The sequence below is a fragment of the Austrofundulus limnaeus genome, unplaced genomic scaffold, assembly GCF_001266775.1.
Source record: "Austrofundulus limnaeus strain Quisiro unplaced genomic scaffold, Austrofundulus_limnaeus-1.0 Scaffold3, whole genome shotgun sequence".
Lineage (NCBI taxonomy): Eukaryota > Metazoa > Chordata > Actinopteri > Cyprinodontiformes > Rivulidae > Austrofundulus > Austrofundulus limnaeus.
In genome coordinates, this window is record NW_013952405.1 from 5,344,052 (window position 1) to 5,358,166 (window position 14,115).

The 14,115-nt window shown below is 41.5% G+C and overlaps 2 protein-coding genes across 2 annotated transcripts in view; both read right to left on the reverse strand.

The window, feature by feature from the left end:
- acvrl1 (activin A receptor like type 1) overlaps window positions 1–1,333 on the reverse strand; it is a gene marked incomplete in the record, with an annotated part of 14,220 nt that extends 12,887 nt beyond the window's left edge. The window contains 2 exon segments of the mRNA XM_014018924.1: window positions 742–813; window positions 1,001–1,333.
- A 3,628-nt stretch (window positions 1,334–4,961) lies between these two features.
- ankrd33aa (ankyrin repeat domain 33Aa) lies at window positions 4,962–9,746 on the reverse strand. The gene is made up of 5 exons (XM_014018935.1): window positions 9,319–9,746; window positions 7,797–8,116; window positions 7,553–7,682; window positions 7,330–7,470; window positions 4,962–6,250 (listed from the first exon to the last, which is right to left on the reverse strand). Exons 2-5 carry the CDS (start codon window positions 8,052–8,054, stop codon window positions 5,427–5,429), a joined length of 1,353 nt encoding a protein of 450 aa, XP_013874389.1. The 5' UTR covers window positions 8,055–8,116; window positions 9,319–9,746; the 3' UTR covers window positions 4,962–5,426.
- Window positions 9,747–14,115: the final 4,369 nt, after the last annotated feature.

The following is a 14,115-nucleotide window of genomic DNA, read 5'->3' on the forward strand; positions in this document are numbered from 1 at the left end:
CCCACGGTCTTTGGGGGGGTTTTCGTTGCTAATTTGTTACAGCATTTTTCATCAGCCTCCTAATCCGCCATAATGCAATGCTTTTGTGTGTGTGTGTGTGTGTGTGTGTGTGTGTGTGTGTGTGTGTGTGTGTGTGTGTGTGTGTGTTCCAAAACCAGAAGAGGTGTGAAAATATTTGGACCAACTCATAAAAGTTTATGCTGCAAAACCAAGCTGTTGAAGGCATTTACCATTTATTCTAGGGTCTTTAGAACCTATCAGATGGGGAGAAGACGACATTTTTAGAAACTCTTTGCTTAAAAATTTTGTTTACGAGTTTTTTAATGTATGATAATGAAAAAAATCTGAATCAAAACAAAACATCTTAACTCAGTGTAAATATTTCCTACAATAATGATAACCACTCACAAACTTGCAAACATCTCAGCATTTTGCAGTAATGAACATATTTACAGTGAGACTCCTCACACAGATGCATGCAGGCCAAACAATATGATTGTGATGATTTTGTCTCCTTTTATAAATCAGCGCAGAGAAGACGTTTTGGATTAAATTARTCAAGATTCAGTATTAAAACTTGGGGTTAAATGCAGATGTAATCCACTTCACATCTGGAAACATGGGCTAATGTCAAAACTTATACTCTACTTAAAAAAGCTTCCATCTTTGGAAAATGAACTACAAAGCCACAGAAACGAACAAACAATTAAATAAATTAACAAAAACAAACTAAATCAGTACCTGTTTTTTTGTCTTTTAACGGGACTGATGCAAACCTCGCACGTCTCCCATATCAGAGTCTGAAGAGTTCCTCTGTGGTCAGTAAGAAAAGCAGTTTTGTTTAAACTCTGGCCTCATCCTAGGAGTTATAAATGAAAGTTTGTGCGCGGCTCAGCAGCAGATGTTTCATCCGGTGAGAGCTCACATCCTCCTGCTGACGACCAGGCGCAGATGTGCGAAGAAGTTTCACTCAGTTCTTCTTGTGGTTTAAGAAACTCACGTTAAAAGCGGGACTTAAAAAAAAAGCAGCGGCTTGAGGTTTAAACGACGAGCTGTCAGTTCATCTCAGTCCAAATCTGCGCTGATAAAAGCGACAACTCGAACAGCTTCGCTGCGGGGATCGAACCAGCGTCCTTCCGTTCCGAACGCTCCTGCTCACCGACAGCTTTCTGTCTCCAGCTGAGTTCCTGATAAAAAAAAGACCAGATTGGAGATTTTCTTTTTTTAAAATAGTGCAGCCTTTCGTCCCACCCCTCATTGTTCCGCACAGACTCTGCTCCGGCTGGAATGTGTTTCTCTGAGCGGTTTTCCTGTTGCCAAACCTCTCATTTTCCTCTCCCCTCTGCGGACCCGAGTCTGCGCCGCACGCACAGGAATGTGCGTCAACAAAAGGATTTCTGTCCCTCTCAAACTGAACAAGTCTGAGGCTTCAAACGTGCTGTTTGGCTGATTTTAAAGCGAAATCAAAGRCGAGGAGTGGAGACATCGTGACAGATTTTAGTCTCTTTTTACTCTCAGAAAGTCTTTCCCGCAAATCTTATTGAATTCTTAATAAAACATTCATTATGCAAGTTTAAAATGACAGACAGTTCAGCTGTTTTAACGTTGCGTAATATTCTGCAGCTTCACTACATGTATTTAATGGCCATAACTGTCAGCTGATGTGCACTGTTGTTTTGGACTTAAGGATAGTCTGTTCATTTCTGATTACAGGTATACAGAGTCTCACTTAGAGATGTAAGTTCAGTTATCTACAACAACTTGTGGTAGAGCCACTGCTCCTCCATGAGCAAGTTGATGTTGTTTGGGCATCTATAGCAGTGTTTTTCAACCCTGGTCCTCAAGGCACTGTCCTGCATGTTTTAGACGTTTCCTGCTTCAGCACACCTGATTTCAACTGATTAGCAGGCTTTTGTTGAACTGCAATCAACTGAATCAGGTGTGTTGAAGCAGGGAAACTTCGAAAACATGCAGGGCAGTGTGCCTTGAGAACCAGGGTTGGGAAATGCTGGTGTTTTGGGCAAGTCCAAGTAGGGGCAGACACCAGGGAAGATGCAGGACATGTTGCAGAGACTCTCCCTCCGTTAGCTTGAGAACACCTTGGGGTCTGCCCAGGAAGAGCTGGAAGAAGTGGCTGTGGAAAGAGACGTGTAGGGCTCCTTGCTCAAGCTGCTGCTCCCTGCAACTTGACTCCAGAACAAGCAGCAAGCAGTGGATCCATAATTTTTTTTTAGCTTATGGCACTGTTGAGGTTTCTGGTTTTGTAGCACAGAACAAAACAACAAAGCACCATGCAGCATGAAATCCGTCCGTCCGTTTTCTTCTGCTTATCCGGGGTCGTGTCGCGGGGGTAGCAGCTTAAGCAGAGAGACCCAGATTTCCCTCTCCCCAACCACTTGGACCAGCTTGTCCCAAGGCGTTCCCAGGCCAGCCGAGAAACATAGTCCCCGCAGCGTGTCCTGGGTCTTCCTCTGGGCCTCCTCCCGGTGGGACATGCTCAGAACACCTCACCAGGGAGGTGTCTAGGAAGCATCTCAACCAGATGCCCGAGCCACCTCAACTGGCTCCTCTCAACGTGGAGGAGAAGCGGCTCTACTCTGAGTCCCTCCCGGATGACTGAGCTTCTCATCCTAACAGCAGCATAAAATGTCTGTTACAATATCTTAAAACCAAAAGTAGTTCATATTTGTTAAACACTCTGACAAACTACAGAAGTAGCTACAATGAAAGCACAATTACATGAAACTGTTTATTTATGTCAGTGAAGATGCAAACACAAATGAACTTTTCCTTTCTTAGACAAACCTTGGTTTGGTGCAGTTTGTTTCTTCTTGACGAGTTTGATGGGGTTTGTGTTCTGTTAATGGTTTAAAATATTGCCTCATTTTCCCAGCCTGAAAAACCCGCTTTTGAATTCCACCGGATTCTCAGAAATGCATGTGCACACCATCCATCAGTGAACTGGTGACAAACATGAAAGGAATTGTTGCAAGATATAGAGCACCGGTAATTACATTACAAGATTACACGCATGGTTTACACTTGTAACACTTCTAGTGAGTGGGTTCATTGTAAAGATGGGCGGTCCCAGGGTTCGAAAATTGACGCCACATGCCTTACCAGTTGGTGGCGGTTATCTCCATTTAGTTATTTTCCAGCCACAATTAAACATAGAAAAGACCCAGAAAAGATACGTAATGCAACAATGGAGGATATGGTAGCTTTGTTATTGCAAATGGCTATCAGGTTGTTATGAGAGTATCTCTTGTGATACAGCCAGTGATTCCACCCACTATCCAATCAGTGACCGACACTCTTCTGACATCACATTTTCAGGCCTCAATGAACCACAATGGAGGAAGTTCTGGAAAAGGGGCTTGTTCCACAAATCATTGCTAGTGGAACAGCCTTGGAACCGTGGAGAGCCAAGCTGAACTGTGCTGTTGAGGCGCTAGCTGAAAAGGGGCATCGGTTTACCAATAAACTATAACCACTATGTAGCATTCTGACACACCAGGACATTGTTTTATTAACCTATTGCTGTTTTCTCAACCCAACTACATGCTGCATTAATGAACTGATATATGAACTGAGCATCAACTCACTGACAGTGTGAATGCTAATGCTGCTGATTTTGCAGATCAGCCAGTAGACACTTTTTACCTGCTTCTCCTTTCTGGGTCATGTGGAGCTGGTGCCTATCTCCTGCAGTCATGGTGCACGAGGAGGCAGGGTACACTGTAGACAGGTCGCATGTCCATCACACGGTCACAGACAATCAGACTAACGAGGCAGAAAGTTCTGTTTGGCAAGTCTTACACTTCTTTGTTTTATGATTGACTGATGGAAGATTTGTTGCTGAGTTCTGAAAATATTCTGTGACTGCAGCAGCTGATGTTTGTCTTAGACACAGAGTTGTCTTTTAGAAGCCACAGAGCCTAGAGTCTGGGACAAGGCTTCGTTCAGCGAAGCCTCSGAGATTTCCTCATGTTTGTAAAGAACAGTAAACCCCCCTCCTTGTTCTCAGGCTCTGTAATCTCTGCAGTTTTGGCTCCCAGCTGCAGACACAGCTGGGAGACCTCACACCAGTTGACATGTAAAGAAGGAAAAAAAAGTTTTGTTCCAAAAAGACCATTTATTTTTTAAATAATTAATTTATGTGGTTTGAAGAGCCATGAAATTTGGAATGCTGCCATTTGTTACATAACTCGGGGTAAATGAAAATGACTTGGATGTTTTTTTTTAAACAGCAGAGGTTTGAAGTTTGTTCATTCACAAAAGTAAAAATCTGTACAGGCTGGTTTATTCTGGATGTTTGAATAAGGTCAAGTCTCAAGAGAGATGCTGAAAGGTTAAATGTGTTCCATCACTGAAACTCTTACTGAGCTATTTATTTTAGAGCTGACCTCAGGTCACCAAGTTACCCACTGCTGAGAGGAAGTGAGCCATAAATGTAACCTTGTTCAACACAAAATCAGAAAAAAAAAAACACATATCTGGCTTCTCTTTTTTTGCTGCTGCTGTGAGTTTTTTTCTCACAAGAGGCTTGATTGTGAAATACAACTAGATTGATTTCATGAGAATATTGTTAAAAGCTGCTGGCCAACATGTGGAAGTCGTAGTTTTCAACACTGATAAAAAAAAGTTGATAGTTGTGCAACGATGGTCCTCTGTGGATTAAAAGATTACTGGCAGCCAGGGTTCAAAAGCCACTTCATGCCACAGAGCGAGCTCATTATAGGCTGTCGTAAGAAGCTCAAAGCGACTTTATTTTGAAAAGAGTATCTAAGGTCAGATGCCAGTCACATGTTACATTTCTAATGTGTAATGATTACTGCTATGCTTATAAAAAATACCCAAGTGAAAACTGCTTTTGAAAATGGGATGTAGACAAACAAATCACGTTTTGTCCTTTTTGGTCCCTTTAGCATCACGAAAAACAAAGTCAGCTGAAACATTCATTCATTTTCTGAAGGCCATTCAGCACATTTATTATATAAACAGTATAGGCTAATGGCTATTTGGTCATTTTGAAGTGAAATACCATGAAGCTACCTTAAACGTTTGCAGAACATGGGTTATAAGAGCTTCACAAAAATGTTTTTTAAAAATATAACATCACTGCAAAAGCCTGTGGGCTGACTCGTTATGGCTTAGAGAAAAATCTGTGTTAAATCTTTTTAAACCCAAACAATATTCAGACCACAGAAATTTAAGATGTTAAATCTCACCAAAACATCAGAATATTTCAGTGATATCACTTTATCCTGAGCAAAAGTTCAAATCCATCTATCGTTTTGTTCATTGCTCGCTCCCAACATTTGTTCTGCAATGGTTTTATCTCCTGTTCCATCTGGCTGCAGAGATAAAGCTTGTACGGGTGGTCTTATCACGGTGAAGTTTTCCACGGCAAAAGGCCAACCCACTCAGGTTTTGCTGGACGATTTTTTGGACCCTTTAGGTTTTTTCTCCTGGTCTTTTTGCGCCGCCTGCTTTTTCTTTTCTTTCTTTTTCTCTTCTTTGGCCTGCTTGTACTTCCAAACAGGCGGCTCCAAGTAGCCCTTTTGACTTTTCTTCTTTTTCTCCTTCTTTGGCGTCGGATCCCCAGATCTTGTCACCTCAATCTTGGGAATGCAGCCCGAGGGGAATATGCTGTTTCTGTGCGCCATGCTGCGAGGGATGAAGCTCCTCACGCCACCCGACGGCAGACTCTCCCTGCGCCCTGGATCCTGGCAGCACGAGGCCAGGGACACAGAGGTGGCCGACACAGCGGTGGGAGACGCCGAGGTGATGGACCCGTTGCTGTGGGACACCGACTTCTCCTCCAGCTCCTTGCTGCTGTGCTTCTCGAGCAGTTCGGGGACGGCAAACCGCCTCTTGCCAATCTCTGGGGGACTGGTGGGACACAGTGGGCGGCAGCCAGTAGCAACCAGTGGACTGTGGATGCTTGTAGTGATCTGAACCACATGGTCCATAACACCGTTGTCTTGAGGGTCGTGTGGGAATCTGAAAGTGAGACTTTCTTTTAAGCGCTGCCTCAGTTTTTGACTGGCTGATTTGGGAGCAGAGGCCTTCTCCACCAGCTGCTTCAGCTCAGGCCACTCCGGTTCGTAGCTTTCACAGAACTGCTTGGCAACAGAACGACTCTGCAGACGCCGGATTCTGGACAGGGTCTCAAACCTTCCAGTCCTAAGGACCCAGTCTTTAAGACCCCTGCCTTGGACCAGGTCCACTGCATGTATATCTGCACCTACACATCAAAAAGGACAAGAGAGGCAGAAAGSGATGAAGGCAGCTCGGTGCAACAGCGCCACCATGTGGCTGCTTTTGAAGAATAATGTAACAGAAACTTTGTAAATTAAAAAAAAAACTTCAGATATACACTCAAAAAACAACTTGTTGAATAAACATAGTAAAAACAATTCTATACAAATGTATTTTTTTTCCAAGATGAAGCAATCATTTGCTGTAGTTAAATTTTTTGGGCTGGCTTTAAAAGCCAACTAAAAAAAAAATCTAGGTTTGATTTATTTTAATTACGTGCGTAAAAATATTACTGATTAAATTAATAAATAATAAAAAAATACTTTTTTGAAATAAGTATATTCAGATTTGTTTGAATCCCCAAAGTTAATCTTTTCCGTAAAACAAAAAATAATCTTTCATTAATACAAAGCCTCTACTTTATATATGTTACTTGTCACGGATCAAGTAAAATAATTCAGATTATTCAAGCTAGTTCCACCAAAATGGATGTGGAGTCAACTGTAATAGATTTGCTGAGTCAGTTTATTGACAGCTTGAAATGAAATAAATGCTTAGTTTCAAAAATAAAGGCTGTGTAGAATAAATGTTTAATCTGTGTCTTTTTATTTAGCAACTTGTTTTTTAAGGGTTAGATTAAAACACCCCCAACAATAATAAAATAATAACAAACCTAAACTCCATATGTTGATGTTTCCCATTTAAAACACGTTTTTTCAGTCAAGTCAATCAAATATGCAGCTTATTTTCTGAGTGTAAATTATTTAGGCGTTTATATAATGCAGCTAATTTGTCCTGGAGTCTATTTAAAACAGTTTGAACGGCGCATGTGTTGGAAAGTGTTATTGTGTCAGCTGATCTAATCCCTGAGAAAGTGCAGCTTAGTTCACAGATCAGGTGTCCTGCTTTGCCTCGAGCGTCACGTTGAACAAAGTGTTTTTGATTTCCCTCATCGTGAAGCGTCCGTCTTTCATCAGCAGCGAGGTTGGGGGAAAGTTTTGGGTGGACCCGGCCACAAGTAGTCCGGGTCCAGGTCGTGATCAGTGTTTAGTTTTGAAAAGTTACCGTGCATCAGCAGGGCGGACACACACTCCTCTCGGCCCTGCAGGCCTGCTTTGATGAGGGCCGTGAAGCCGCGGGGGTCTCTGACCTCTGTGTCCACACCGTGGTAATAGTTAAGGATGTAGTTAAGAATCGTGACGAAGCCTGTATTAATAATAAAAAAAAGTTATTATTCTGGGAACACATTCAGCTTAGATGTGGATGTTAGTGATTTTTGTTTGCATACCAGCCTGTGCAGCGATCATGAGTGCAGTGTTTCCATCATTGTCCTGGTGGTTGATGTCTATTAACAGACATTTGTGCAGGAGGGTGACGATGTCTACAAATCCTTTGGTCACTGCCACCATCAGCCCATTCTGATGTRAAACAATAAAGATATAAACTAATAYTTTTACAGTWTTTACAGAAATGCATACAAAGCCCCTTCATTTAATAAACAGAAACAGACAGAAATAATTAGTTCTCCTCACCCTTCCATTGATGTCCAGCTCCATGGCCTCTTCTTTACAGACCCCTCTCTCCATGATGCTGCTCAGGGTTTCAGGGTCGTTCCTCCCGCAGGCCTCATACAGAGTCTTGGCTGGACTCGTGAACTTTGTGGGACTTTCGTACACGGGGTAGACAGAGTCATCAGAGAGTAAACTCTCGCTGTCCGAATCATCCAGGAGAACGTCCGAGTCCTCGGACGGGCCAGCGCCCAGGTCTGGGTCRTCGTTCGCGGTCGCCATCGGGACCCTTCCAGTCAGGGGTCACACACAGGGGGTGTCAGGACTGCTGCACAGCAACACATCTTGAAGAAAAACAAACAAACAAACAAACAAAAATTAGTTTTCTTCACAAATATCACAGTCATCAAACGTTTCACTGTGTGGCTTGATGATTGACGGACGTTTCACTAAACGTGTTTAAGCAAATTAAACCACAAGCAGGAGTGGCAAATTTCTAAGCTGATTTTTGTTTTAGTTTGCTGTATTGTCATTATTTGGATGCAAAAGCTACAACAGAGAAAGGAAAAGAAGATTAATTGCAAACAAAATACTATTTTAACATAAACTGACATCTGCTGTCAAAAAGCTCATGTTATCCCAAAWGTGTCTGCGACTGGGAAAATCTGCTTCTTTGCCAACATGGTTTACCCTCAGAAATGTTTTCTTGTGCTCAGAACAGACATCTGACTCTAATACTCACGTTCAGCAAATCCGGTGACCTAAAGTTATGATGGTTAAAGAGGATGAGGAGCTTTACATCACCTCAGCCCTCCTGTCAGCCTGACTGATCTCYGATTTAATACATACATAACATCCACATACATTATAATTAAAATGTAACGATTTGGTCACACATTTAGAAAACAAAAGCTTTGAGAAGTTTAAAATAAATGAAGCTTAGAATGATGTAACCATCTAAAGAACAAATATCAGGAGAGATGTTGTAAACCTGAGGAAGCTTAGTCTGACAATAATCTGATCAAAAGTGTTGGCCTGGATTGAGAAATGCCACTTGGAGCTGGAAACAATGAGAAGCCATGTCTGGTTTARAATGTTCCTTTCCACTCATATTGAGAGGAAAAACACACATAGGTACAGTTTGCTTGGAATTAAACATGAACGGGAGGAAACGGCTCTCCCCCTGCAAATTTACACATTTTCTCATGACTTTTTTTCCACAGAATCAACACTTTATAGCAGATTACAAACTTTTCAGTTAAACAAAGTAGAGTAACAGTATTGTATGTATTTGCCTRTGTTTCAAATGCTGTCATRCAAAAAATGGGAATTCCTCTCATGAAAATATTTCCTCTCTCTTCCCCGTTTTGTATATTAAGCTTGCACTTTGACKCTCTGGCCTGCACTTCCTGCTGAGSAACACCTTTCATTCTGGCCTSTTCCTCTCAATCCTGATATCTGAAGCGTCTCAGATGCATGAAGATGTTTTGTTTCAGAAACTCCAGTCAAAGGAGGGGAAAAAAAAGAGAAATCTTCAGAATCTCACCCTATGAACTCCAGGCATGGCTCAGTCCTCTTCTGTTTTGGATTTGCTCTCAGCTGTCAAACCCATCCTCTCAGGTTGTCCTCTGCTCTTCTTGTTTGTACAAAGTCGGAACAGGTTCAGGTTAAGTTCCTCAAACTGATTCCAGCTCTGGAACTTCCCTCCCTTCCTTCCCTTCATGTTCTTTTTTCTTTTTTTTTTTTTACTGGCCACTCAGGTTGCCTCATCAGTCAGGCCCCAACATAGATTATGTTGTCCTTAAGTCAGGCAACGTGCTCTCTCTCCCTCTCATCCTGATTACTGAAGATTTAAGGATTAAACAGAAACAAACCGACAGCAAAACCAACCTTGCTGCTCTGCTCTCAGTTTTGTTGAGTTATTCTGCTCTGGCTCTCTTCAGATCTGCCCGTCTGTTGTGTGAGAGAAAAAACCTCTCGTGCTGTCAAAAAGAAAAAAAAAAGTGTTGTGACTGAATCATTAAGGCTATGGCTTCTAAATCTGCTGTGCTGCTGAAGACCCCCTGCCTGAATGATTCAAGAGCTTCTTTGTAAATATGAGACAGAGTCTGGGGCCCTTTTGTCTCGTTTGCAGGGACAACAAACTCACCCAGAGGGCCACAGTGGTAACTGACACACACAAATGAAGTCAGAAATGCACGGAGTGGAAAAACTCCAGTCAGTGTTGGTGTGGAGTTTTTGTGTTTAAACTTTGGTTTACACGTTGACAGGAATATTGCGTTAATGAGTTTATTCACAGCAGCAATGACTTAGTCCCGACATAGCACAGGTCACGTAAAAAAAAGGTTAACCCTTATATCAAACTGGAAAAGGGCCCCAGTTCAGACTGCTTGTGCTTGGAGCTGACTGCCCYCTGCTGGCCAAACTGAGAACTACATCTCTGCTGTGTTGAGGTGTTGGATGGTGAAATATTCACAGCTCATCGTTTTAACACTGATGCTTTTTCCTGGCTGCAGCTGCTGGTCACATTACCTCTAAATGTAACTACACTTAATTAATTTAAACCTAGGTTTGTCAACAACTCTTTTAGGTAAATGATCATCTGCTTCCATAAAAGACAGACAATAATGTAATTGCCAGTGTGTGTGTTTGTGTTCATTTGTTAGCAAAATATCTCACGAACCACTGGATGGATTATATAGAAACTCTCAGAAAGTTGTCACTGGATCTTGACGTACAGCTGATTAACTTTTGTAGTAYATCCACTCCAAGAWGGCCGACACGGCTAAGTGACCTCATCAAAGACAAACATGACTATAACTCTCTTTGTTACAGATACTGAGCTAAAATTAGGTGTGATAGTAGCTGACAGGCATCCCCATCACATACTCTAGGGGCGAACTGATTACGCAAGATTTGTTTAAAGCTTCAGCGTTAGCTGTCAGAGTTAACTCTGTGTCTGTTAGCAAGATATCTCATAAAACACTGGATGGATTGTAATGAAACTCTCAGAACGTAATCATTAGATATTCTTTTAAAACTGAAAAACTTTTGGAATTAACCTAAATTAGAGAGGCTGCCACAGCCAATCGACCTTTGCAAAAAAAAAAAAAAAAAGCTATAACTCAGTCCATTTTACAGATATTGAGCTACAGTTTTGTGCGATAGTAGCTGATAAGCAACCCCTTCACATATTCTGGGGGCTAACTGATTGTGCAAGATCTTTGTTTAAACCTTTTGGTATTAGTTGTTCGCGTCAGCTCTGTCTGTTCACAAAATATCTCATGAACTATTGAACAAACGTTAATAAAACTCTCAGAACATAATGCTTAGATGTTCTTTTAAAACTGATTAACTTTTGGAGTTAATCCAAATTAGGAAGGGTGTCACAGCCAATTGACCTTTGTAAACAAAAAAAATTAGCTATAACTCAGTCAGTTTTACAGGTGTGATAGTAGCTGATAAGCAACCCTGYCACATACTTTGAGCACTAATGGATAAAATAAATCTTTGTTGAAAACTTTGGCATGCAAGTTTGAAGGCAATATGMACTGAATGCATTCTGCCAACTGATRATCTAATTTCTAAAGTAAAAACCTACAGCAAAGTTGTTTTTTGTTTTGCTTTTGAACCCATATAAAAGCTGTCTGGTTTTCCTATCTGATCTAAAATGTTTACTGAGAGACATGTTGATCGTCTGACGGGTGGCACGCCTCCAACAACTCAATTCTTTTAAAWCCCCACCGAAAGCCCCGGATGATTTCTTATCAAATGCTGCCCTTTTGGCTGTGAACCATGAGATCAGACCCATAGCATCAGTCTAACCTGACCTGTTACTGAAAAGGTGAAGCTCTATGTTTAGACACAGGAGCTTAGTCGTCTCCTTGTTAACACAGTATGAACCACAGGAAGAGTGAAAGAGGAATATTGAGGGGRGATAATGGTGGTGGTGGACTGTAGCCCATGGGAAATTTTACAGAGGAAAGGGAAGTTTGTTTGGCACAACAGGGCGGGGTAGTAATTGAGTGTTTTGACTGTTTTTCTCCTTTAAAAGAAAAAAAAAATCCAGAATAATTAAGCTGCTTAACCAGATGAGGGCAGCATAGCTCATCCAGCACACWTTTTTTTGTTTGTCCCACATCACTCAGATTTGCCCAAGAAAACCTCTTCAGACTTTACGAATAATTGTGAATCATCTACATGAGAACATTTTGTTCTGTTTCCCCACCTTGTGACAGCACTCAGAATTTTCCCTTTTAGGGTCTGAGTTATTTTCTTCTTTTACTTTAAATTCCTAACAGAGACGTTCACTCATCGTTGCAGAAGCCTGTCCAGCTGCTCCCCAGACACCCTGGTACCCAGCAAAAGAACTTGGAAAGAGGCTTGGGACAAAGTGAACTAACTTTAGCCATCTTAGTGACTGATTGTAAAGACAGACATGTGCTCTGCTAATATTAGACTGTTGGCACTCTCTCCAGGGCTGATCTTAGCAGCACATTGCTCAGACTCCACCAGCTATATCATTTCCACCTTTCATCTGCGGCTAAAGTCGGAGCTTATGTTTTGTGTTTGAGAGCTTGTAGAAGTTTGCAGGATTCAGGTGAATGAAGGGAAGCGGGAMGGAAACAGAAATATGCTAAAACTGCTCTGAGAGATTTGAGGCGATGTGGGACAGGAAGTTCAAGTTTCTCTTGTTGACTGACACAAAAAAGCTAACCCAGTCAATAAATGAAATATTTTATCAGGTGGATAAGATTTGAGTAAGGTCAGTAGACCAAACTGTGGTGGACACAGCATCCAGTCCAGGGTGTACCACCGCACAGACCCTTCACACAGAGGCTGCAGGCTCAAGTTTCTAGAGATGAGCTGAAAAATGGAGGCAAATTTGAGGAAAAAGATTAAATCAATGAGGTGAATTGGGTAGCCTCACACATTTCAGAAGCTGTGGTACAAGCACAACGCCATGTTGGATGGGGCAGGCTGTCAATGTAATTTATCAGGGCTAGATTTCTGTGTAGAATTGTGCATAAATATTAGTTTTTCAGTGGTTAGCTTCTACATAGAAACATCATTCATTCCATACATGTGGACCTTAGCAACATGTTTGTACCTGACATGGTAATAAATACTGATAAGCAATTCTATTAAATCAAAATGATGGATGTCAGCCACAGACTAGATTCACTGATGTGCTGACCTAAATTTAACCTGTCATGATTATCACATTCAGCTTTAGCTTCTCTTTGCTCTGCACAACATGGCCACTCTCCAACCAAGAAAAGTCATGTAATAACGTCACTAAGAGTGCTGATCAAATTTTGTATTTTATTTAGGAACCAGATTTTCTTGTCAGTTTTAAAATGGTCTTGATAGTACATTAATAAATCAGTAATTTTTCAGTTTTTTAAAAGGCCATATTCATTTAGTTTTATAGTTTTTGGCTGTTTTTTTTTCTTTCAGTTTTTTGTCCAGCCCTGAAAGCTGTAGTAGGGAGTTCTGAGAAAACCATGGATTTGGTCTGAAAACATGAACAAAAGCACCTTACAGGTCTCTTGCCCTTGCTCTCTGCTGGAGAAGGGGTTATCTGCGGAATCAAAGTGGGCGTGTCTCAAGAGTGAGCGTGTCTAAAGCATAAACACTGTGGGCTACGAGGCCTGCATGACGGTATCCTTAGACCCTGCTTCACCTCTATGCAGCCTGACCCTGACCCCAACACTAAGGTTAACCAGGAGAAATGTGACCCAAGTAGGGGTCTCCAGAAAAAGTGGTGCCTTACAGTAACGCCCCTTTTGTTCTTGTCCAATCAGGTGGTCCCGTACGTGACATCCCTTTTTTTGCTTGTCCAGTTAGATGTGTCCCTTTTAAAAAGTCCGTCAAATCAGGTGTGTCGCTTTAGAATCGCCTTTTGTTGGGACACGCCCACTTATCTGCAGAGACCCCTACTTGGCTCTGCTGCGCTACTGCTCACCTTTCACGGCTCCTCCCCGGGGTGGAGTCCAGCAGGGTCACCGATGACGGCTTATAAACAACACAACACACTCAGAACTCTCGGAAATTGTTTTTAAATAGTTAATAGTTAATAGTTTAATAGGAATAGCTTTCCTGTAACTTTAGGTATTTTGTTTGCCATCAGAAACGGTCAGAAACAGATTTTTTCACAGATTATTTGCCTCRTATTCTACTGTCAGGACATAGTGACAGTTTTATGAATTTTTTTTACATTTTTGTTAAAAGTTACAAATTGTAACTTTAAGCATTTTGAAACAAATGTTTCATTCATTCATTCATTCATTCATTCATTCATTCATTCATTCATTCATTCATTCATTCATTCATTCATTCA